The 25,234-nt window shown below is 47.0% G+C and overlaps 5 protein-coding genes across 7 annotated transcripts; 2 read left to right on the top strand and 3 right to left on the bottom strand.

Annotated features, from left to right (window-relative positions):
- Nucleotides 1-1,428: 1,428 nt before the first annotated feature.
- adsl (adenylosuccinate lyase) lies at nt 1,429-5,689 on the bottom strand. The gene is made up of 12 exons (XM_003964414.3): nt 5,431-5,689; nt 3,936-4,139; nt 3,782-3,826; nt 3,490-3,569; nt 3,230-3,401; nt 3,024-3,070; nt 2,837-2,927; nt 2,690-2,759; nt 2,466-2,613; nt 2,031-2,211; nt 1,778-1,954; nt 1,429-1,613 (listed from the first exon to the last, which is right to left on the bottom strand). Exons 1-12 carry the CDS (start codon nt 5,572-5,574, stop codon nt 1,527-1,529), a joined length of 1,446 nt encoding a protein of 481 aa, XP_003964463.1. The 5' UTR covers nt 5,575-5,689; the 3' UTR covers nt 1,429-1,526.
- A 39-nt stretch (nt 5,690-5,728) lies between these two features.
- On the top strand, nt 5,729-11,820 carry LOC105416417 (GTPase IMAP family member 8). Its single transcript, XM_011603716.2, has 6 exons — nt 5,729-6,930; nt 7,517-8,072; nt 8,469-8,566; nt 8,650-8,781; nt 8,995-9,585; nt 9,669-11,820. The coding sequence occupies exons 1-6, from the start codon at nt 6,900-6,902 to the stop codon at nt 9,740-9,742; spliced, it is 1,482 nt and encodes a 493-aa protein (XP_011602018.1). The 5' UTR covers nt 5,729-6,899; the 3' UTR covers nt 9,743-11,820.
- On the bottom strand, nt 11,722-14,383 carry atf4b (activating transcription factor 4b). The gene is made up of 3 exons (XM_003964430.3): nt 14,204-14,383; nt 13,071-13,526; nt 11,722-12,977 (listed from the first exon to the last, which is right to left on the bottom strand). Exons 2-3 carry the CDS (start codon nt 13,417-13,419, stop codon nt 12,025-12,027), a joined length of 1,302 nt encoding a protein of 433 aa, XP_003964479.1. The 5' UTR covers nt 13,420-13,526; nt 14,204-14,383; the 3' UTR covers nt 11,722-12,024.
- A 612-nt stretch (nt 14,384-14,995) lies between these two features.
- On the bottom strand, nt 14,996-20,007 carry LOC105416418 (uncharacterized). 3 transcript variants are annotated; one of them, XM_011603717.2, is made up of 12 exons: nt 19,775-20,007; nt 18,864-18,956; nt 18,632-18,772; nt 18,404-18,556; nt 17,752-17,865; nt 17,610-17,666; nt 17,395-17,526; nt 16,390-16,503; nt 16,239-16,316; nt 16,114-16,153; nt 15,982-16,036; nt 14,996-15,904 (listed from the first exon to the last, which is right to left on the bottom strand). In XM_011603717.2, the coding sequence occupies exons 1-12, from the start codon at nt 19,778-19,780 to the stop codon at nt 15,169-15,171; spliced, it is 1,719 nt and encodes a 572-aa protein (XP_011602019.2). In that variant the 5' UTR covers nt 19,781-20,007; the 3' UTR covers nt 14,996-15,168. The 3 variants fall into 3 exon arrangements, with proteins under 3 accessions (XP_011602019.2, XP_011602021.2, XP_011602022.2); XM_011603719.2 differs by having other exon boundaries at nt 17,437-17,526; nt 19,775-20,005; XM_011603720.2 differs by lacking the exon at nt 18,404-18,556 and having other exon boundaries at nt 19,775-20,006.
- Nucleotides 20,008-21,383: 1,376 nt separating this feature from the next.
- On the top strand, nt 21,384-24,551 carry napsa (napsin A aspartic peptidase). Its single transcript, NM_001078585.1, is given in 9 exon segments — nt 21,384-21,451; nt 21,631-21,757; nt 22,158-22,281; nt 22,721-22,839; nt 22,976-23,169; nt 23,519-23,641; nt 23,749-23,893; nt 23,990-24,088; nt 24,390-24,551. Coding segments are annotated over 9 exon segments (1,161 nt in total).
- The last annotated feature ends 683 nt before the right edge of the window (nt 24,552-25,234 follow it).

Below are 25,234 nucleotides of genomic sequence, written 5' to 3'. Positions count from 1 at the left end.
CCTTTGTTGACATTTACTTTAGTTGCCCTCCACGTTTTCTGGGTTTCTATCTGTGATTTTAAGAGTCATTTCATTTCAAAAACCTTTCGCTGTGCATGTGAACGTGCATGCTGCTGTTATCCAGAAGTACCAGGCGCCGGTGATGGTAACTTCCTGACTGGATTAGCCACTTTGCTAACGGGTCTTCACCCTCAGCCCTGGCTTGTTCTCCCAAAGATGATGTGATTAATCACAAAGAATTGCAATTCAAAATGGGCCTGAAAATGAAGATAGTTTCAAGGCAAGCTTCGGATGGTCATGCGTTACTTGAGGTTCAGAGGCAACTGGGGAGGTGCTCAATTTTAAATTCGAGTAGAAAAAGTTCATGTTTGGAGATGCAGAATCCTAAACTGTCCTTCTGATCCCTGTGGTGCTCCTCAAAGCCCCCCTGGTGATCACTTCATGAAGTATGTGAAAGAATGCTGTCAGGACATAGAAGGGCACCAGGGGCCCCCGAATTCCCATCTCTACATCCCCCAGCGATGTCTTTAAACTTAAGAGAAAATTTCAACAAAAAAGTGTGATTTAAGTCCGTGCCAACATTACCCGGGACAGTATGTTTAGATAAACACAGAAGTCAGATGGGAGAAATAGTTGGAGTGCTTGAGCCAAAATCAGGACATCTCCCACTCAGCGCGCTTCTGAGGGCGCCATTGTGGTCTCAAACAGCCCTGGACATTTGTGCTGAGACTTGTGTTTAAATGAGAGGAATCTCTGAAAGCCTGGCGCAGAACCAGAGCTGCTCTTTCCCATCAATGAAACCAGCTCAGCACAGCGCCCCTGCTGGACACACTGGGAATGTAACGCTGTGTCGCGCAATGAGAGTCTGTCCCAGTTGGAGATAAAGTTTGACAGAGGACGCAGAGCCAATCAATATATTCATACATGTTTTTATAAATAGGCATTTTCACTCTACAAGGGAATATTTGAGGAAATAACTTGCATGATGGAGCCATAATCATAAAGGACATAATTTCTCTGAATAAAACCTTTGCTGTTGTCTTTTTGTGTTCCTATTGTAACTATTTTGCAGAACTGATCAATGCTTCCACTCATTTGCTTCATGCATAAATAAAAAGATGAATGCATTTTTTTTTTTTTAAATTACGGAAGTGGAAAATTGTGGCTAAATGGCGACACCCAGCGTTTGTTTGTGTTACTGCTGCTACACGAAGACACGACCTAAATGGCAGCATAGAAAACATTAATGGGGTCTGGCCAAACGAGTTTTATTTTATAAAGTGACAGAGCTTCATACTTGATCCTGAATATCACACAGAATTACACGTTTAATTTTGCATTAATGGAGATGAAGATTTCATTGATGTGAAATATTTTGTGCTTAAACACACACTTGTTTGAGTGAACACAAGTAAAAGCACCAGATAAATAATGCAACAATGGATTTTCTTTATTGTAGCAACACTTCAGGTTCCAGGTTGACGTCTTCCCTCTGGTTCTCAAGCAAATCATTTTTTGTGTCAGCATCAGAGTTCGAGCTCAATCTTGACGTCCATTTTGGATCTATACGGCTCCAACAGGGGGCGCACTTCTTCAGAGAGGAACCTGGCCACCTGCAGTTAAAGAAGAAACAGCGTCATACACCGATAAAATACTGTTTGCAATCCAGACATCAGGCTAATGAATCAACACGCTGTTGCTCCGGCAGCAAATTTGCTTCCCGGTTGCTATGGCAACGGACACAGTCTTGACATCAGCTGAGATAATGGCAGTGTACCTGCTGAGGCGCACGGCCGATGAAAGTTTTGGGCTCCAGTATTGCATCCAGCTGCCCTAGAATGGGGGCAAAATAGGGGTCTTTTTGGACCCTGGCCAGCAGGTCATTGTCCCCCCCTTCCTGTTTGACCACCGCTGCTGCCTCCTGGGACAGGACGCGGATTTTCTCGTGGCAGTCCTGCAGGGAGCGGAGCGACGTTATTAAAGCACAAAGGGCCGTCTGACCCAGGCCAGCGCTGAAACAAGCGGGTCACCTGTCTGTTCCCGCCGGCCTTCACCACGGCCATGATGATGTTCTCTGTGGCCATGAAGGGAAGCTCCTGGCGGATGTGCCTCTCGATGACTTTGGGATAGACCACCAGCCCCTCGCTGATGTTCTGCAGGGTGCTGAGGATGATGTCCGCCGTCAAGAAGGACTCGGCCAGAGAGATTCTCCTACAGGAGGGGTGAGAAGATGTCAGGTCACCACAACCCACCAGCTGTTAGACCTCCAAACACAAACTGAAACAAAACATAATCTTAACTGTCATAATCTTAACATAATCAAAACTGTCAAAATGCAGGACCTCATTTCTCCCTTGAAAGGTCATTAAAGTGCCTGAGAACAGCGTTAATGAGAGAGTTAATGAGATATCATTGCTCGATGGAATGCAATCTTAAATGAAGAGTGAAATCTGAATGTGTGAAACCTGTTGGCGCTGTCGTCCAGGGTCCTCTCCAGCCACTGGACCGAGGCAGTCTGCAGAGGGTCGGCTATCAGCGCCACCAGATGTCGGGCCAAGCTGCAGCAGCGCTCCGATCGCATGGGGTTCCTCTTGTAGGGCATGGCGCTGGACCCTGGAGGACAACACGTAGGCCGACACGTTGCGTTCGCACTGTGACGCTGGCAGGTGTTTCTGTGTGAGGAGCGTACCGATTTGGTCCTTCTCGAAAGGCTCCTCGATCTCCTTCAGATTGGCCAGCAGGCGGATGTCAGTGCAGATCTACAAGCAGATGCGCATTGACGTGAATGACCACAAGGGGGCAGCATTTCTATGTGTCTCCAGCTTCTGCAGCTCACCTTGTGAACAGTCGCTCCCAAACTGGCCAGGCTGGACAGACAGTCAACGTCCACCTTACGGCTGTACGTCTGTCCGGTCACCAGGTAGGACCTGTCACATTGGGGATAAAAGCATCAAAGCCACCAGCCAAATAAAACACTTCTGCGTGATATGAAGCTACTGAAAAACTCAAACTGCAGCACTTACTTTTGGAAGGAAGCCATCTCCGTCACCAACCTATCAAGCTCCTCTACCTGGTGTAATGATTAAAAATGAACATGTCTACATTGTATTCCCCGGTTTTTATGTTTATAAATCTGCACTTCATTTTGTGAAAATAAGACCCCATAAGAACCACGATCAAAGCAACTACCACATCTAGACGACAAACTCGGGCTCCTGCCTGGTTTTACCTTGTCATGGTCCCCCTGAAAGAGCTGCAGGAAGCTGGCCTGGGTCCCAGTGGTCCCCTTGACCCCGCGGAAGCGCAGGTCGTCCCGAGCCCGCTGCAGGTTGCGGATGTCCATGGTCAGGTCCTGCAACCAAAGACACGCTCGTTTCCCCACCGTGGTCAGCTGGGCGGGTCTGACAAGACAGAAGGGGGGGGGGGGCATAATCAACGCACGTTCTTCAGTGTTAAAACTGGCCAACAGGGTCTCACACTCACACTCACTGGTAGTGTGTGAAGCCGAGCGTCGGGAGGTCGGCGTACGTCTCGGCAAAGTTGGCCAGCCTGTCGATGACTCTGGCCAACTGTGGGGCAACGAGCACAACAGCAGGAACCACCGTTAGCATCACAGCGTCACTGCCCTCCGTTCGCTGTTCACGTCGGCTCGTGTGACCAAACACTGAGCATCAATTCTTTCTGCATCGGCGGCTCGTGAGCGAACAGCTGAGGCTCACTGGGACAGAACGAACCCAGAGACGGATGACTGTGTGTTTCCAGGCCAACAGCTGAGACTCACCTTAGGCAGGAGAATGTCAAATCCATCACGCAGCACAATCAGATCCTGGGGGGGGGCGAAACAACAGTTTAGAGAGCGCAGCGAAGGGTGTGCAGGAGTGTACCGCAAGTTCAGGAGGAACTCAAATGAGTTGAATACAGGCAGACGGGATTACAGTGTTGTCCCCAACGTAGCAGGAGGTGGCGCCCAGGTGGATGATGGGCGCAGCCGTGGGGCAGCAGTGCGCAAAGGTGTGCACGTGGGCCATCACGTCGTGCCTCAGCTTGCGCTCCTCCTCAGCCGCCATGGCGAAGTCGATGTCCTTCTGGTGGCTCTCCATCTCTTGAATCTGGGCCTCTGTGATGGGCAGACCCAGGGACTGAAGGACAGGAGACAGAAAGACAGAGGTCACTGAGGCGTCACCGTACGTCTCTGGTCTCTGGTCATGAGGGGCCTGGAGCGATCTGATGATGACGCAGCTAATTTCTCATTGTGAGCGTGGTCAGACCTCTTGTGAGGGAATCAATATCCTGATTAGATTTTAGTTGCTCCCATTACAACCGAGCAGTCATGAGACAGAACCAGTGTGATCGCAGTGGTGCAACCAATTAGCGGGAGAGGTCACATGACTCCCATCTTCGTTTCTCTCTTTACGACCCATAAAATCCAGAACAGATTTTTCCAGAATCCAGAATAGATCCAGATTAGACTTTTCATTTCCTACACAGTCCTCAGAGGTGTGGCTCCATCAGATCTGGCTGACAGCACCAGATCATCCCAATAGAGCGCTCCGCTCTCAGGCTGTCGATTGATTTTAGCTATTAGCATTTAGCCTTTAGCTTTCCAGATACCCCACAGACATGTGCAAGCCTCCCTAACTGAGTTTAAACAACAGAACCAATAACAAAGTTATGGCAAATAGGAACAGAATGGACTCTGATCAGCCACTATTAGCTGCTGGTCACATGAGACACTGCATGTGGGAGGGTATCTCCATGGACCCCCCTGAGTGAGGCAAAGGATTCAATTTAGGAATTTAGCTTTAAGCAATTTCTATTTTTTATGAATAATCCAAGATATCTAAACAAACTGGCACAAGTGGAGAGACGTGAATGTACTTTTGGAACATATAGGTATTTTTAGTGACAAGAGGATGAAGAAATAAATGTTTAAATTAATTTAGCAGTCATACAGAGTTTGTTGGAATAGCTGAGCCACTAAATACTGCTAATTTATTTATTAACCTCTTTATACAGATTACTTCCTGTTTCAATATTTGAAACCTCCACCCAAATTCATGATCTATTTAAGAGTACTTGTTGCTTGCTTTGCATGGACTTCATACATATACATGTCTGCAGTGGAGGCCTAAATACGCTCTTTATCATATTTTTATATGTGACCTATTAATGCAATTGTAAACCAAATGCATTTAGAAGTTACAATTGTGCAACTTTGGTTGAATGTTTAAAACCTACTGTTTGTTACAGAGTAAAGAGCTCAGGACTGACAGCAGGCAGCATTTACAGATGTACCCCCTGCCTGAAACTATATATAGCTGAGAACTTGATACGGCTCCCTGAAGGTCACAAAGATTGCAAAAGCACAAGTGGCCACGAACATGAAGACAATCTGTTGCGGGGGTCCCCAATTTGTCCAGCATGTCAAACCTTCTCAGCCTTGGCCAGGTAGATCCACAGCTTCCTCCATGTGGTGAATTTCTTCCTGTCGCTGAAGTTGTAGGCCATTTCTTTGCTGGCGTACCGCGACACCAGCGGCGAGCGGTACTTCATGAACTCGTCGGCTCCGTCCATGTTTGGCGGTCTTCAAACGACTCAGCTGGTGTTCCGGCCGCTTTACCCTGCAGACGGATCCACGCACACGCCAACACACACGCTCAGATGACGCAGGCGTGCTGAACATGTGTTTACGTCACATGGTCGAGCAGGCGGCACGGTTTTACGACGCCTCCTGTCGGTGTACGGCAGTGAGATTGATACACGCATAATAAATAGGTGGGTGACACTGGTGGTCCACTCACAGTTATCTCTTTTTAATATTTGTGGCTTTACGAGGTAAAGGTCTGCGGACTGGCAAAATGTAAAACTGTATTACAATATAATTGAAAAGGACCTTTAATTTGCGACTAAAATAAACTGCTTTCCTTGTCTAATGTCGCCGTGTTGGTCTTTTCCCTCGGGTCCGTGAATGTACCTCGCTCCAGTCTGTGCATAATTAACCTGAGAAGGAGCCAGAGATGAGGTCAGACAATTAGTGCTGCTTTGTACCATTTTCCACCAAAAACTCACATCGCTAAGTGTACGTGAGCAGAATGGGGTTTTACTGAGTGTTTGAAATTCAGCGCGATTAGATAACGGCTGTCATCTATGCTATTTATAGGGGCATATTATGCGTTACATAATCCCTGTCTCATATCAGCATTTAGGTGTATTCATGCGATGTGGCATCGCCCTGTTTTTCCCACAGCATTAGTGTATGATTCTGCAAGGAGCCTATAAATAATTTTGTTTGTGCATGATGCAGCAGCTAGGGAATACATCCAGCTGTAAACAGAATGGAGTGCTCTCTCTCGCCCACCCCTCTCTCCTCTGTCTATATATCCGTCCTCTGACTGCAGTCTGCATACAGTGCTGCTGCTGCTGCTGCTGTCTGGAACGAGTAAGTGGGAGGACCTGCTTCCGCCTCAAAAAATGACGAGACATCCTTTTGAGACTGCTGCAGCAGGGCTGGATTTGGCTTCCTCTGTTGCACAATCCCTCTGCTCTGCTTGAGCTGGAAAATAAACACAAAAGAAGAAGAGGTAAGGGGCTACAGTGGAAGCGGCAGGGGACAAGGACTGTTATCAGTGAGGAGGGGGCGTGTGGAAGATTATAAAACAGATGGGGAGAAGTTGAATGGCACGGAAGGTAAGAGGACGCAAAGGGAGGCTGAGGGAGCCAGCGACAGAGTGGCTCTGCAGTAGAATGATGGTTGGAGTGAAGCGTTCCAGGCAGGGTTTCGCAAGCCTCTTGGGTTTCACCGCTTTCTGAAGACTCAAGGAGAGGCATTCACCGTGGAGGCAAGAAGGAGAAGGAGGCGGGTGGCAGAGAGAGAGGAAGCCAGAGGTTCTACACACAAGATGGCTGCTGTGTCCTCTGCTTCTGACACTGGTAAGTGGGTTTTCATCAGTTGCTGCACACCTCTACTACATCTTCACCCTTCACCGCAGCTCCCCGGCTGACAGGTTCAGGGATGGAATCTTTTGGTGCAGCGTGGAAACTGTTGCACCAAAAGAGCCAACTGCCCGTACTTAGTAGCTCATATGGAAAGAGTTAGCATATGAGAGTCAGTGAACCCTCTCATCATTTTAAGATTTACAGGCGTCATTTCCTTGGTTGCTGCTGGAATATATTTTTGGACCTGTGTCATCCAGTTAAGCAAAACACAGATACCATAAACGTAAACTTTCAGCCGAGTGTTGTCCTGGACAGAATTCAACGTCCTCCTCTGTGAGTCATTATTCCTGACGATGGAGATTAATGGGGAGAAAGTAGGCCTGGAGCAGGATCAGGAGTTTAAAAAAAGGACTGAGAATGAAAATGAAAATGACACAGCAGAGGTAGAAAAAAGATGAAAAGAAGGGGGGGGTAGCAATATGTTACAGTCGACAGCATCCCAAAAAATGCACGCTGTATAAAGGGATGAAGCAGGGGGGAAAAACAACAATATTATTATCTAATCTCTATGTTTTAACAGGGGACCCCAGGGGTCGACACCCTCCTGAGCGCAGATTGCTGATTCTCGGGGGTCCACAGTCTGGTAAGACCTCCACTGCCAACACCATCCTGGGGGATGATGTTTTCGACTCCGGGACAGAGACCACGCACAGCAACGTGGGCCATACAGAGATGTACGGCAGACGGGTCACTGTGGTCGACACCCCACCCTGGGCCATCCCAAGTGACCCCACCGCCAGTGGCGAAGCTGACAGCAATGACAATGCTGAAACCGAACCAGACAGCCTGCCACAGCCACCACCAAGCCTTGACAGCGAGGGGCCGTGCATGGGGGCCATCCTCTGCCCCCCCGGACCCCATGCCATCCTACTGGTGGTATCAGTCTCCCAGCCTTTCACTGAAACCCAGAGGAGGGCCGCAGAGGAGCAGTTAGGAGCGCTCGGTGGAGGGACCTGGAGGTACTCCATGGTGCTGTTCACCTGTGTGGACAAGCTGAGTAAAGGTGTTTTCATTGAGGAGCACATAGCGAACACGGGCGAGGCCTTGCAGTGGCTGGTAGAGAAATGTGGAAGCAGGTACGATTCCTTTTTTCTGTCTTTTCTTCTCCAATGCCAAAATATATTTATGGTAAATCTTCAAACGCTAGCAATAATCAAAGCTGCAGCTTAACACACAGGCCATCGCAGCTAACACAGACTTGACTGATGCCGTGGAAAGCACTGCATTGTGGGTAAAGCCATTGTGTAGTTTTTCAAGGGTTCTTGTCTGTCACGTCATGTAGACAGGCCTAAATAAAAACCCCTAATCCAAACGCATGGAAGTCAAGTTGTGTCGCGCATTAACATAAGCAGCTCAATTTGACAGGGAATTATTCAAATTAAAAAGGCTTGAGTGCCATCTTCAGCAAAGCGAAGATCTTAAATTGAGCCTTAAATCCAACTGAAGACTGAAAGGATCTTGTTCACTCGTAGGTACCATGCTTTTGACAACACTCGGAAAGACGCGGAGGACAACACGCAGGTGCCAGAACTGATGGAAAAGGTGGAGGAATTGATCACCGACAACCAAGGTTCGCTTCCCAGTGTAGCAACGGCGCCGCTGGCTGTTAGGAGAACTGAAATGATCAAATGATATAACGCTGTCTCCCTGCAGGCTGGTACTTTGAGGTGAATGAGCTGATCTTGTTAGAAGAGGAGCAGGCAAGACGAGCCCTGGAGGAGGAGAGGATGAGGATGGAGGAGCACGCCAGACAGAGGGAGCAGATGATTGGAGGACCTCCCAGAGGTACGCAGGAGCCACGTGAATAAATAAATGAGTGTTAGGAAAAGAATGGGGGACTCCTGTAATGAAGGTAGACAAGTGGGCGTGTCATAATGCTGGACAACAAAGGTCACATTGTGGTGGTTAGGGTTAGCACTCTCCCTGTATAAGAAGGTAATAGGTTCTGGGCCCCATCTGGTGGTTTTGATCCTCATATCTTTTGGCTGGTCCCTACAGAGTTGAGAGTGCTCTTGCTGGGCTGGAAGGGCGTCGGGAAAAGTTCGGTGGGCAACTCCATTCTGGGCCGCCGATTTTTCGAGTCAGGCCAGGAGACGGAGTTGTGTCTGAGGCGACAGGCCCTGGTGTGTGGCCGCCGGGTCACCATCGTCGACACCCCAGGCTGGGATTGGTTCTCCGTGCGGAGGACCCCAAAGCGCATCCGGCAGGAGTCCCAGCGCGGAGCTGCCCTCCTGAGGCCTGGCCCCCACACGCTGCTGCTGGTCCTCCCTGTCGTGTCGTCCCTGACCGCCAGGAAAAGGCGGACGCTGCTGGCTCACATTGAGACGCTGTTTGGCGAAACTGCGTGCCTCCACACCATGGTGCTGTTCAGCTGTGGTGACTGGCTGGGCCGCACCCCGATAGAGGAACACATTCTCAGAGGTGGACGGGAGCTGCAAAGACTGCTGGAATACTGCGGGAACTACTACCACGTCCTGGACAGCAAGACCCCCGGCAAGGACCGAAGCGTGTCGGTCCTGCTGGATAAAATCGAGGAGATGATCAGGGAGAACGGAGACAAGGCTTTTCTCCCCATACAGGATGAGTGGTGTAAGTCACACTTCCGTTCCCTCGCGTATTCCGAAAAGTCGTGTTTTTCCACCTGTCTAACACACCTCCGTTGCTTTTGACAGTGAGCGAGGAAAGCTCTTACTCCTCTGACAACACGGAGCCCGAGGATGACTGTCGAGGGTGCCAGCTGCAGTAACCGGCTTTAGAAGAGAAGCGCTTCTGCTCCCTATCTACACCGAGTCTTAAATGAGCCCAAGCATCACCTCGTGCAACTTAAACCTCATTAACATATCTCCCTGAAGGGTTTTCAGGAAAACAGTCTCCGTCATAAGAGAAGACGTCGTCGACCCGCCGGCCCAGGCTCGATCCAAATGGTGTGAGGCGCGTTCTGCCTTAAAGGGACCAGAGTTGGATTCATGCTTATCAACATGTCTTCAGAGAACTGCCTCCAAACAGAGGCTGAGCAACACAATAGGGTGAGCAGTCACCTAAGGAGTGCATACGGTGGTTGAGGTTTCACCACGTCCACCCTGGACTCCGAAGATAAAAGTGGTCTACGAAGAACATCTCTAAGGTTTACAATACACTTAACTGCTTCTGCATCAAGTGCCATTTCTATCCTTCAGTTCAAATGAGCATTTTAAGGGCAAAGCCTTGAGGGAGCGCCACCTATTGAATACCGATACCAAGATAATGTCCAGACCTACAAATGCAGGTGACATCTTTGATCTTTGGCACCCGATGTTAAAAATATCTGCGATCATCGACATTTATTTAGTTTACGCTCAGGGATTCAGGAATGAAACGCTGAACTGCAGCTGCTGAATCGAGTTTTGGGTTTTTTTGCGAGCTATAAAAACTCGGCGTTTGCACTTTGACGGGGGTTTGCTCCTGCTTGCAAAAACATCTAAATCCATCTCCACTTAATCATAACCAACAGTAGCCCGCCTCAAAGTCAGACGTAGCTAAATTGTGGATAATTCTACGCCACCACCCGGCCGTCATATGCATTTATCAACAATATAGATTCAGCTATGTGCCTCAGTATCAAAGCGGGGGGGTGTGGAGGGTGTAGAACCTCATAGGCTACGTCAAGCTTTTGCATGCTACACAAACAGAATGACCTCATGACCCACAGGAGCTCACGCAGGACTTTTACTACCTTTTTCTACAGGGCACAGCTGAGACTCCCCGATCCCGGCGCTGTTAGCAGCTTTAAAGATGTACAGTGTACTGAGGTCTCAGTGGCATGTTAAAAACACCGCATGCTAATATACCATAAACCAGTGCCTATAGAGCAGATGGCAACCTCACGTTTATTCCTCTGAGTTCGCGGGAATTTCTGACACCCTTCCACCTTTATGACTGCAAAAAGAAAAGGGGGGGGGGGGGACAAGTGAAAGCATATGCCACCAATAGCACTGCCCAGACGCAGAGACACATTTTATACTAGCGCGTAGCCTGATGCAGTTTCCTTTCTGCTCTCCCTTTCTTTCTCCTGTGGTGTAGGTTCTCGCAGCACTTTGTGTGACAAGCATGGATGCTACCTGATGATGTGTGTGATGCTCATCTGGAGTCACAGTTAAAGTCACAGTTGAATATATCGTCTAAGCCGTGTATATTTACCGTAGGCCACATTGTACGCTTTTAGGGAAGCATTTTGCACTGTGTGTGAGTTGTGCCAATGTGACGTTGCTTACTGTGTGGTCCCTGGTGATTGCATTGTCAGAAAAAAAGTTAAATATAGAGTATTTTTGCCTTTCATACCCTTACTATCAAGGCTATCGTTATTGGTTTTTATGAATGGACTACAGGATTTCTAAAAGCTGCTCCTCTGATAGTCGTCAATCGTGTAGTCGCTTATGAAGCGTAGGATGATTTATTTGCCTGTCGAGAAAAGTGTTAGAAAACTCAAGTGTGGAAGAAAGCACTGTATTATCTCCTCCGTAGAGCGAGGGCTTAGATCGTTTAATAAAATCATTTCCAACCATCTGAAAGTTGTTCTGCTACATTCATCAGCTTCAGTTGATAGCTCAGGCCGTTTTAAATACTGACACGGCCACTTTGACTCTTGTCATTGTTCACTGTGCCGAACCACCTAAAATGGTGAAAGCCTCTAATTTACTTCAGCTTCATACCAACTTCTCCCCTTTTATGTCCAATAAAACAAAACAATTTGATTACATTATACTTTATTGGTCCATAACACACACGGTCTATTGTTTAATACATAGAGCTGTTAAAATCTAACGGATAAATTCAGCATCATACACATCAGGATACAAGATTACATAATGAGTGGGTTCCCATAAAGGTACTGAGAATAGGACAGGGGTGACTATCAGTGCTGTAGATTTGAAAAGCATGCACGTTAAAACATGATTTCTTATGCTTGTTTACATTAAATACATTGGAAAACGATTAAAAGTCGGCTGAGACCAACTTCCCCACTTCAACAGTTCATCCATGCGCCAGCGATCAAGGATCTGCAGCCAGCCCCTTTTTTATTACGGTCTGCCGGACCTCCTCCATCAGCTCTTTGAGGTACTTTATCTCTCTGGCCATGGACTCCGCCTTCTCTTTCAGCTCCACGTTCTTCCTCTCCAAAATTGTGTATTCTTCGAGAAGATCTTCCTTCTCAAGTTTCTTTTTCTGTCTGTAACGTGTGGCTGCCGTCTTATTCTGCTCCATCTTCTTCTGTTTCTTGCCCTTGGACTTCGCAGTCTTCCTGACTTTGACACCGCTGCCACTGGGAGACGGGGGGCAGGCCGTGGGTTCGGGGTATGGTCTGCTTCTGCAGGGCTTTTGTGGCGCACATACACGAATGACTTCTGCTGGGCTGGTAACAGCAGGGGCAGAGAGTGTAACTTCCTTTTTGGGGGCCAGTACAAACACAAGGCGAGTGGGTGACAGAGAGAGGACGACCCGTTGGACTGAGGGCACAGCAGAGCTCACCACCGGCCCCACCTCGCACTCCGAGACATCGACTTCACTGCCCAGATCCAGAGTGCAGGCCGGGGAGGAGGGGGAATCTAATACTGGAGGAGATGGGTCTGGAGAAGCAGGCTCAGACCTGATTTCAAGCTCTTCTTGTGGCTCAGGGACACAAGGAGGAGGGGAAAGAACCACTTGGTCTTCAATATAGGATTCAGGATCTTCCACCGTGATAACAGAGGGCTCTGAAGTGGGAGCGGGAAGAGTGGGGGTCAAGGTATGGATATTTGGAGAAGAGGCAGATGGAGGACATGTGGGCATAGGTGTTGACGGAGAAGGCAATGAGAGGGAATCGAGCTCCATGGGGCAATCCAGGGAGGCCAGGAGGTCGTCTGGAGAGCTGGGGGCCTCATCAGTGGTACTGCGGGAGCCAATCAAAGACTCCAGGTCAAACTCCACCCGTTCGGCCATCCAATCCAGGTCACTGAGCATTTCTTCTGTGGACACAAACATTAAAATCAACTTATTGCTCAAAACCCAAACACGTGTGATTTCTTATCCCATTTCGCATTTTGTTTTTAAATTAATACCTTTTCCGTCATCCAAAGCCACCTTCAGCGGACCTAGATGGCCTACCGAAGAGAGGGGCAGCAAGTCAGACTCAGTCCCGACTTTATCCTCATGGAAGAGGACAGCCGGTGGTGAAGGAGGTGGGGAGTAGAAGGGAGGAGATGAAGAGGAAGGAGGCGACAAGGAGTTGATGGGGGACACGGGAGGAGTGTCCCACTCCAGTGAGGCTCTCCCTCCTTCCTGCAGTTCTTGCTGGTCAGTGTAAACGGAGAGGAGGTCCACTGCATCAACCATGGGAGAGGAAGGCCCCCAGAGAAGGTCCTCCATGTCTTCCAGGCCAAACTGTGAGCTTGTCATCATCATGGTCATAGTGGCTGTTGTTTGTCACAAAGGGAGCGCGTGACAATGTGGTGTAGGTCTCGAAATCGTTTATGCTGTCAAATGCAGCAGCGGCAGTGAGGGTTTCCACGTAGGACCTGAGGGACAAGGAACAGAGTCGTGATGAGAAAAATCAAGATTTTTTTTTTTTTTATAGAAGAATGAACTGAGTTGACCATTTTATATTTTGGCTTGTGTACATTTCAGAAGTGTTTGAGGGTAACAGACGGAAATCATGGATGAGGAACATGCAACACTGCCCCCTGGTCTTCCATGTGGTCGGTGCACATCACGTGTTTTGAGCCAGACACCAGTCTTGTGACTGTGACGTCAGTCTGCTGACGTCTTAGCTCCTTATATCACTTCCTGTAATTGTTCGTATCTGCAGCAGCCATTTTGACCGTCTCAGGAACCTTTCTTCGAATGCCACGTTGACTTTGATGTCGTTCAAGACAATCATAACTCGGCTGTGACAGCTTATTATAGGTGACAGCTTGTAGGGAAGGTTATTCATTTTGAAAATAAAACAAAAATCGATTTCAAACTAGTCACGTGTTGCATCATCGATTCTTTTCTCAGATACGATATTGTAACAACGTTGTAGTTAACATTTCTTATTTCTACACGTCAAAATGGTAGTTAAGAAATCATTTTTTTTAAATGTATCAAGTTCAATTTCTTATTACAAGTAACTTCTGGCTGTCAGGTCACGCGGACAATGTAGGCCGGGCAGCTCAGTCCAACTAGTTATTATCAAAAATATAAAAACACTTACGACATTTTTGCTGAATCAAGTGACTCAGTGCACTGGCTGGATGCACTGTTCTGTTGGCGGCTGTGTCACGGCACACTTTACACTGCCATTTCGGCTCAATAAAGCGATGTTCAACAACGAAGTCAGGCGGTGTTTTGTTCCAAGAAGATGGCGCTGCCGCTCGCGTGGTCAACATATAGTGCCAAACCAACGGCTTCACGCGTGTATCCTTCCGCACTGCTCGTTGTTATCACTCCGCCGGGTACACTTTCCTCAGTGTTTTTTTTTAAAGAAAGAAAGAAAGAAAGAAAGAAAGAAAGAAAGAAAGAAAGAAAGAAAGAAAGAAAGAAAGAAAGAAAGAAAGAAAGAAAGAAAGAAAGAAAGAAAGAAAGAAAGAAAGAAAGAAAGAAAGAAAGAAAGAAAGAAAGAAAGAAAGAAATATGCTTATAAATCCAAAATGGGGGGAAAAAAATTGGCCCAATAAAAAAATTAAATGAAGAGCGAAGTCTGCACCTCTACTGAACAGCAGAAAAGGATGGATGATGTGTAATTTCAAGCTCATCCTCATCTCTCTGCTCATGGTTTTACAGACTTCTGCATTTATAATTGCAAATGTCTGTGCTTTGTTGCAGCATATCAATGGTAAAGCTGTAGCCTATACTGGAACTGGATGTCTGATGTGTCTAAGTTAAAACGTTCAAATAAAATCACGTTTTTCCTGAAGTATCAGGCACTTTATGTTGCTACTCTGGTTACTGATATTACTGTATTATTTACTCATACAAAAGGAATGAAAGGTTTTCGAGTCACAACTTCAAGCTAATACAAAAGGGTTTATTAAAAATAAGATATTCTGATGATTTTTAACACTGTCTGTTACTCTCTCTCTCACACACACACACACACACACACACACACACACACACACACACACACACACACACACACACACAAACGAGCACACACGCAGCAGCCAGTTCTTTGCTTCAGCTGAACATTTCCCACATACAGTTCAGGTGATCCAGCTCATCTTGCAGATTTTCCGCCAGCAGGCGGACCCTCCCAGAGAACTTGCTCCTGCACGACTTCTTCAGCTTCTGACCTTGGTTTTCTGTGAAATACTGATCCAGTTCTTTGGCAAAAACCTGAAGCAGTCTCTCAGAGGACATTCCACTAGCGGAACCCTTCCTGAAGTTGTTCCTGCTGCTCATCACAGACTGGGACAGATGTGCCAGCTTCAGTGCTTCGGTCTCGACTCCGGATCTCTGCAGTCTGGGAAGGTCGTGCCTCCTCAGCTCGCTCATCACGGACAGGATGAAGTCCAAGCAGTATTCCAGGTCCACAATAGTTAGCTTATAATCATCCACTAGTTTCTCAACAGCCGTGCGAGTCACATTCTTCTTTTTGGCCTGCTTGGCCGTGTGGGCACCCATGCCCCCGGCGGACGCCATCATACCGGCACCGACAGCCGTGGCGATCAGCGAGGTCCCCATGGTGACGGGCGCCAAGGCGATGCCCAGCACCGCTGTCACGCCTCCCACCGCTCCCGTCGTCCCGCCGGCGATGCCCATGGTTTTGGTCTTCTTCTGCATCTTGTCCAGGCTGGAGGAGATGGAGCTGAACTCTGCGAGGATGTCACGCAGGCTTTCGCTGCGCTTCATCATGAGGAGGCTGTAAAGGCGGAGGGCCTTCCTCAGATCTGCAGCTCTCTGTTGAAATGATCTGTAGCAGGAAAACCATAAACAATGTGTCTCCAGTCAGTCATAATTGCACAGAGAGGATTCATAGTTCCTGTTCACCTGATTTCTTCCTCTATACTGAGGCCGTACAAGGAAGGAGCCAAAGAATCTGATTCTGAGGAGAAGACAGATTCAGGTGACTACAACGTTTGTCATTTTAATATTTAACTGTTGACAGCAGAATAGGCTTACTTGACACTCTTCTCAACCATCTCAGCATCATGTTGATTTCCTTTACAAAAACAGGTAATTTTCCAGTTAGTGACCCTCCTGAAATCATGGTAACTCGAATCACAGTCGGAGGAGAGAACAGTCACCTCGGTGTTCAATTTGGTTTCGTTCTGAGGAGAATCTCGTGGGTGTTGACCCAAACGTGGCGCACACCTCCCGTTTGTCTGAAAGTGTTTAGTGAATAATGTGAGCGCAGGTCGTGTTTAAATGCACGGAAAGGACCTACGACCCTCTCACCAGGACATGGTGATTATCCTCTGGTAGAATGTGCAGGTAGGGTCGGTATACTGCCTCACTGAACGTTGACTGTTCTCCTTTAGGTGGAGGTGTGGGAGGTTGTGGTGGCCTCGTCTGAGACAGAAAACAACAGCAAAAAACATCTTCCAAGATACATTAACATGATATGAAATATGGTTACACACACATCCAGGCATACAAGCAAGGTTACCCTCCAAATGCATACAACGTGTACACTTGGCACTTTTTGTTGTAGTTATTTTTCAAAAAGTTATTTTTCAACACCCCCCTCCTCTTCATCAACACTATGAGGTGGTCAGTTTACATGTCAGTGGGTGTGTGTGTATATATATTTTTGGGCACCTGTACCACCATTAACGAACTGTATTTCAGCCTTTTCCTGCTGGCAGGGTGGGACATACCATAATATGGCAATGAAATTAAAGGGTTGAAAATTTTAAAAGGCCTAATATTTGATATTTACAAATTAAATCTGACCTTGGTTTAGAAAAATAAAATCCAAATACCGGTACAGCGGAAAAATAAATCAGCTTATAGCTTTGTGCACATTTAATGTACAACTGTTGACAAGAGAAGTGAGCAAAGAATGATAATAAAATCAGCCAATGTTGCTCCTAATTAATATATTAACATGTGCTAGGCTGCAAGAATTTAAAAAAAAGTAATCCAATTTTGATGTAGTACATTAAAAATAATCACGACATTTTTTCTTTTGTTTTCTTTGCCAAAAACTGTGGTTTGTTCATATAAGAAATGTAGCATTTAAAGGTTTGCATAATTCGTAAGTGAAGATTACGTGCTTTTGTTGGTTATTAACGGCCTCACTGGGAGCAATAGTGGGAGGGGGAATGAAAGCTAATGATGGACTGTGATATCACTCTATAGTCCAAAAGCAAGAGCAGAGATAACACAGGCGGAAATAGAGTAATAAAGAGCCGTGTGCATGTCAGCTTCCGTGACGTCAGCAATGACGTCTTTCAATACCTTGGTTGTATTCACGCGTGTGAGGGGGGATTTCTTGTGTACCTGTGCAGGTGATACATCACTCTCCGAGGCTCGCCGGGATAGAGAGAAGTATCGAGGAGGAACTACAGGTTTGTCTGCATGTTCTGCAGCCTGGATGTGAAAGACACAGGGTTGCGTAATCATTTCACTTTTCAATGGTTGGTTGCCATCCCAAATCGCTTTATACAACTCACCCCATCATTGCAGCCGATCCACGGAGATCCAGAACGCTCGCTGTCACCTGAGAGGGTCTAGCCAAGAAACGGGAGCATTGAGATGCCATAAATATTGGGTTAAAGGGAGAGGTCGAAGGAGAGGTGTAAAATGCCGATATACCTCAGATTTACGTCTCGTTGTTGGTTCTGTATTGCAGTAAGTGGGGGGAAGAGGAGGCCGCGGGGGTCGGGGTGGGGGGGTGGAATGGGTTCCATCAGTGGTGATAGCTGGAGACTGGAGAGAAATGAAGAGAGAGAGAGAATAGTCAGTGAAGTTCTTCTTAAAATCTTTGAATCATTTGAAATTATGATGCATAAGAACAGATGTGAACACTAAATTTATATGAAAATGCCCCTGGAGCCCCTCCAGTGCTACTATTCTCTCAGACACCTGCTCAATTTCCCTGCACTTGCAGGTGGAGCGTTACCTCCTCTCTCATGGTCTGAATTTGGCTTTAAAACCACCAACTGGGACTTATGATGGAAGGTTTAAACACTGCTGTATTTACTGGCTTGAAACCAAACAAAACTCCCGTTTCTGACTGAAATCATGTGGATTCTTCTGCCTGCAAATTGTCTTTGTCTTGTGTTTTTTATAGCTGGTGAATCGCAGAACCAACATAGAAATCAGACGCTAACTGCTTATTTCTGTCATTTTGCCTGTTACAACACTAAAACATCAGTTTTATTTAACGTCACAAGCTTCATAATGCAGCAGACTAAGGGTCAGCAGTCAAAAATAAAGGCATTAAATATAAGAACAGCTCAATTACCTCCTCAGAATTCAGGCTCACACTGGAATTCCCCCCGCCCTCACCTGCTGAGGGTTTGTCAGAGGCTACCGACTTGCTCACCGGTGGTTTGGGAGGAGGACGAACAGGCCGCAGCCTTTTGTAGTCTACGGGGTATTCATAAAAATGGGAATCCTGACAGCAGGACAAAGACGGAAACATCATGTCTCGGTGTAACAGAGACTGCCTGAAAAAAACCGGCTGCCTCACCACTGAGCTGCTGCTGTGCCCTGCGTCCGCTGCATCGGCATCGTTGTGACTGGTCACCTCGGGCTTGGACACTAACTTGGACCTGGGTCGAGGAACCGGCCTGACTTTGACCTCTGTCTGGTTTCCATCAGTGACAGCAGGCTGTCGAGAGATGAAGAGCCACTTTACAGTATAACCACTTTCACCGCTCCACCAGCTTTAACCGGTGCTGCTAGCCCGGCTCTGTCTTTACCTGTAACGCATCAGGGTCCTCGTAGAGAGACTGCAGACTTTCATAGGTGATGGTGGGCTTCATTGCATAGCTTTTCCTGGGCGGTTTGAGTGGCTGTGGAGTTGAACGTACTATAAGTGTGTGTGTAGAAGTAGTAACAGCTTCAAAAAGATGTTTGCTATTGCCTGGTTTCTCGTCCATTACCTAAGAAGGAACTTAGGCCACAGCCTTCTTTAGCTCTACTACTGTGCAAAACATTTGCCCTCTGTCCACTCACATCTCATGGACGATCCGATAAAAATATGAACACTCAAAGTAACGTGAGACGGTCTCTTTTCAACAAAAACAAGCGCTAAAATTTAGTGTTGTGAACCGCCATAAAGAACTTCTGATGGATTGTGAGCAAAGATTGTCAGATTTAACACCGCAAAGAGGCTTGCTTTCCTGCCGTTGTGGGGCGTCTGCACTGTGCTTAATTCATCTCCCAATTACCATGACTTATATTTTCAGCTGTTTATTTATTTTATTTTCCATCCCCACCGGACGGAATACTTTAATTGGTTTCAGAGCGAGTGCGCTCATCCTGCTATTACTGAGTGACTTAAAAGATCAAGTTCATCATTCTCAGCCAGAGAAAAATGAAGTGATGAACTAAGCAAACCTTCACCGATATGACGAGCAGTTCATCCAATAAGACTGTCGCTCACATGCTGCTGGATTTTGTAGCAGAGATTTCAACACCCATCCTGCTAATTGCAGTCAATTCCAGAAGAATTTCGGAATTCCGCAGCCAAGTGAAATTTATGACAGGTTTCACCAGACTAAATGGCTGTTTGCACCTTTATAAGAAATGACAACCATATCGGCCTTTTCATCTGCTTTCTACAGGCCCAATAAATAAATGTCATAAAGAAGAAAGAGCTGATCCTTACTGTCATAGTCCAGGAATGAAGCCTCCACTGTCAATATTTTCTTTAATATTCCTTTAATAATGGAAGAAATGCTCTCAGAAATCCTTTGCTTACAAACCTCTCCTGCCTTGTCACTGTCATTCAGTCTGTATAGTCAGAAAGGTGTGATTCCTGATGAGTCACAGCTCAGGGACAAAATATGTGGGCGTACACTCGAAAATAACTTCAGTGTGTAGGATTAAACTGTGCTCGTTTGGTGGAGGATTTCATCTAAAACACGTTCAACAGGCTGAGTGAGTGTCTGCTCCTCTGCACGCCTGCTTTCCTCTATGGCTTTCAGGGCTGTTGGGTGATTAATCTTCCAACTTCTGTTCTGTTTTAATATTACCACAATTTCAACAATGATATTGTGGCTACTTTCCTCCTAAACTACGAGGGGCAGAATAAGGAGGAAAGCGTAGCAAGAGCGGTCAACAAAAGGTATGAACTCAGCCCCTCAATAACCTAAATATCGCACAGGTGCCCCTTTTTATGAATGACGCCAACTGCTGGTGACGTAAGACGTGAGTCCTCTATACGTGGAAAGTGGACCGTGACTCCAACCACTGACATGTGACAATGGTCCAATTTTTTTATTATTATTTTTTCATTTCTGAGATAACATCGCCTCAGAAAAGGAAACAGAGAACAAACATTCAGTGGAGGGTATGACAGATGGGCAGAGGAAGCAGGCAGGTAGAAGAACCTAGAGGGCACCCTGGAGCACGCAGACACACACACACACACAAACAAACACACACACACACACACACACGCACACACGAGAACAGGTTTGATCAGAGAGCAACACAATTAAAAGGGATGGAGCACAAGAAAACACCAGAATCGTGATACAGCTCTTTTGAGTAAAGACGTGTCCAGCTGCTGTCTGAGAGGACACTGGACCACTTAATGACCCATCAAGGGTGAGAGATGGGTCACTCTGTGTATGCTTCTGGACTGGGACAGGAACCTGGGGCAAACACACGCAGGCCACGAGGCTGAGGTGGAATTAAACCCCAAGCTTTCTTCAACGTGCACTCCATCCATCCATCCACCCATCCATCCAATCCATCCATCCATCCATTCATCCATTCATCCATCCATCCATCCATCCATCAATCCATCCATCCATCCATCCATTCATCCATTCATCCATCCATCCATTCATCCATTCATCCATCCATCCATCCATCCATCAATCCATCCATCCATCCATCCATTCATCCATTCATCCATCCATCCATCCATCCATTCATCCATTCATCCATCCACCTCACCCTTAAGTGGTACGAAATAAAGAGCAGGCCATCTATCTATCTATCTATCTATCTATCTATCTATCTATCTATCTATTATACAGTCTGGATTCTGTCCAGATGCTCTGACTCTTGGGTTATAAAGCCTACTGCCACCCTCCACCAATCAGGACACCCCGCCTACTATCGTTCTCCAACCACAGGGATGTGTAACGCGGGAAGCCAAACACACGCGGACGCAGTCGAACTTTTGGCAGTCCTGGTTTGGCTGTGTGGAGCGCGCTCACCAGGTAGCGAAGAAAATAACTTACCTGAGGTGTTTCTCTCCCAACATGGCACGGATCCAGGCCTTTTTAATCATCGGGGCGCTGCTGATAACAGAAAGCGCCGCTATCACCAGGTAAATAAATGTAGAGTACCTTTAGGTCAAAGCAGCACGACTTCATTCAGCTTTATTTGTCTTGTTGAGTGAAGGAGGAGGTGTGTGTTATAGTGTTACCTGCTGCTCAATTGCTCATTGTTCCGTTTCAGGATATGAGAGCAACACCAACCCTGACCTGTGTGTGTCCTTCATTCCAGCATTTCTCTACATAGAGCGAGGAGTCTGCTAACCCGGATGAGCAACAATCAGAGGTCTCTGCTCCGTGTTGCAGCCAGCTCTACGGACCCCGAGTCACCAGCAGTGAGGCTGATCAACATCTATGATGTAAGACCATGTGGACGTGCTGCCAAAGCTCTCCTCCACACTGGAAGAGCTTAAAAAACCAAATCAGCCCAACAGGGTGCCGCCGCAGGCATCAAACTACTTCTCCAAGTTCAATATTTGGGAAGAGGAAGAACTGGTTACATATTAGACTTAAATTTCCATGATCAAGCAGGGTGACGTTGTAATTGCTCCGAATACGTCCACAGAAAGCTCCATTTGCACGTTTCCTCACATTCCAGACTGTTCCATACACTCCTGTGGTGCCTTTCTGGGTCTTTTCTCATGTTTCTATAATATTGATTACATGTTGCCCAATTTCACTGGGACTGATCTTATACAACGAACTTAAGTGACGCAGTTTCGATGCAAATCTGAGTGGGGTCACTTCCTGTCTCCACAGCTCCAGTATTTTGGGAAGATCAGCATCGGCACTCCTCCGCAGGAATTCACCGTGCTGTTTGACACGGGCTCCTCTGACCTCTGGGTCCCCTCCGTTTACTGCTCTCCCCTGTACCTGGCGTGCGGTGAGTTTGGTGTTTTGTGAGATGGACTGAGTGACTGGGAGCGCTTCAAACATCCACTGGATCGGAGCTTTCAGCTCCACTGTTACAGGCTCTCACCTCAGGGGCCGGTTTAGACCGCTCCTGACCTCGACTTTACATAGCTTGTTCTTAAATAAACAGTAATTCGTATAGTAACGCTAATGCGTATGAAAGGACCCATAAAGCCTTTATTAATCCCGCAAAGGGAACTTACCATTTTTAACATCTTTTTGGTCTGTGACTGGGACTTAAACCAGAAACCTCCTGACCCCCCTAGTCCAGTCACCTGCAGACTGAGCTCCTGGGGGCTTTTTGACCTATAGACCAGGCCTCTCAAATTGGGGTGTGGAGAGTGGGGGGAAAGTGCCAGATAGTTGAAGGTGAGTGACATTTTCCTCTTCATTGGCTTTCCTCTCTTTAGGCCTCCATCGTCATTACAGGTCCTACAGATCGAGCACGTATGTTCAGTGCGACAGGGGTTTTTTCATTGAGTATCAGAGCGGCAGGTTGTCTGGCTTCGTCAGCAAGGACACTCTCTCCGTGAGTTCCAGACATTTCCACTGACAAACTCCTCCTGTTGAGCGGAACTCCTCAGTTTTGAGGGTCCCGTCATTCCTTCCGTGTATTAAAATGACTGGTGTTTGCCGCTGTCTTCTCCTGGCTCCCCTGCTTGCAGATTGGAGGTCTGCAAGTGCCTGGCCAGCTCTTTGGAGAAGCAGTGAGGCAACCTGGGGAAACCTTCATTTATACTCAGTTTGATGGGATCTTGGGCATGGCCTATCCGTCCATTTCAACCATCGCTCCGGTTTTCGACAGGATCATGGCGGCTAAGCTGCTGCCACAGAACGTTTTCTCCTTTTACCTGAACAGGTGTGTAACAACATAAGAGGGGGGTGCACCCTTCATTTGGTTTACTTCCACACTACACATTCGAAAGGCGACCAAACTCTCCTTTACTGTTCGTTGGTTTGGTCACCACAAACAACACCTCTACATCTGCTAGTCGGTCCTTTGGATAAGCTTTGTTGTTGTTCCATGTCACTTCCTGTCTGGTTCCCTGGAGAGTCCTTTTGCATCCACGCTCTAAGCAAACCGCCTCAGGGTTCACTTGCAAGCGTTTTCAGGCTTAGTTAGTGGAACGAACAGTTCTAGAGTGGAAGCACCACGAGCTGTTAAAAAGTTGCCCTTTTGAGCATATTCTTTGTTCTGTTCCTTGCAGAGACCCAGAGGCAGCTATAGGTGGACAGCTGATACTAGGGGGGCTTAACCCGGAGCACTATGCCGGAGAATTGCACTACGTCAACGTCACGCGAAAGGCCTACTGGCAGATCGAGGTTAACGGGTGAGACGCTGTGAATGAGCTGGGGCACTAATGCTTGTTGACACACTTTCGGCTCCTTCTGTTTGTTTTGGAAGCGGAGAGATGCAACTCTGTGTTTCTTTGTAAAGGATCAATGTTGGTGACCAGCTGAGCCTCTGTAAACCCAGTTGCCAAACCATCGTTGACACGGGAACGAGCCTCATAACCGGTCCTTCAGAGGAAATCAGAGCGCTGCACAACGCGATCCCAGGCATGTCGAGGCAAAAGGACGAGGTGCAGCCGGCTCTTTCAAGACCAGTGAGGAAAGGTGCTGCCCGATGATTGAAACACACCTTCAGCACCGTCTCCTCTCCCCTGCCTCCCTTCTAGAACATCATTGACTGTGAGCAGATTCCCTCTATGCCCGTCATCTCCTTCAACATTGGAGGGAAACTGTTTCCCCTGAACCCAGAGGATTACATCTGGAAGGTAGAGCACACGCACACACACACACACGCATCATCATCATGCCAAACAAAGCAAGTCTAAATTAGAACCTTGGGAATTCTTGATGAACTAAGGAGTTCACAGATTGCTTGATACAAGGGCTTATCATATCTACCTGAAATACTCATTTATGTTGGTTAATCTGGGAGTTTTCTAGACTTTTTGGCATTTATGAAAAGGTTTTGCATCAAGTTTCAGAATCCTTCCTCAGCTCTATATTAGCAATACCGAGATCTTAGCATCTTGGTACATACGGTGGTCTAAACAATTTCTGGGCACACAGGAAATGGACAGGGGTACAGCATTCTGTCAGTCCCGCTTCATGGCCTTGGATATGGGCCCTCCTGCAGCACCTTTGTGGAACTTGGGAGACGTCTTCATCATGAAGTACTACACCGTCTTTGACAGGGATGCGGACCGCGTGGGCTTCGCCCTCGCAAAATAGCCCGCCGCTTTAGCGATGCAATGTTTCAATCACACACCCAGACGAGCCGTAGTTCAGTAGATTCTAAAGAAAGAACAATCCTTAAGATCTAGGGACTGCTCAGGTCAGCTCATTCAATAAAGCTTGTGTTTGAATCAATTTCTTGCAAATGAAGGATTATCTGGCTAAAGCTGCTCTCCGGGAAAGGTGTACTAAGCAAATATTAACCAATGCAACCTAACCCCCCCCCCCCCCCCCCCCCGCCCAAGCCAAGAAAAACAAAACCAAAGACAACAAAACCCTCAAGTTTGAAATGGTTACAGGGAAATGACGGAGATACAGGAGCTTAGTTGCAACATTTAATGAAAGTTACAAAGTGCTGCACAGTCCTCCAGACCTGGAAAATATATATCTACATAGCATGCAACACAGCATTATGGCCAATATGTCAGACATATAGCGACTTTGGGGTTTTATTTTCTTGCGAAGAACATAAGAATGTGGCATTGGGACCGCCCCCACCCAGGTCCAGTGGTGATTTGTGACATTAACCAGGTCTTATGGGACATACGGCTATATTGATTCAGTAGAATCAATGGAAATAAACCTCTTTTTGGTAACAAATGTAGAATAAATACAAAAATATTTACCTGTTTCGTCATGAATATTGAGAATATTCAAAGAACTCATGACAGATCTACAGA

This window comes from Takifugu rubripes, chromosome 5, assembly GCF_901000725.2.
Source record: "Takifugu rubripes chromosome 5, fTakRub1.2, whole genome shotgun sequence".
NCBI lineage: Eukaryota > Metazoa > Chordata > Actinopteri > Tetraodontiformes > Tetraodontidae > Takifugu > Takifugu rubripes.
This window is presented reverse-complemented; position numbering and strand designations above follow the sequence as displayed.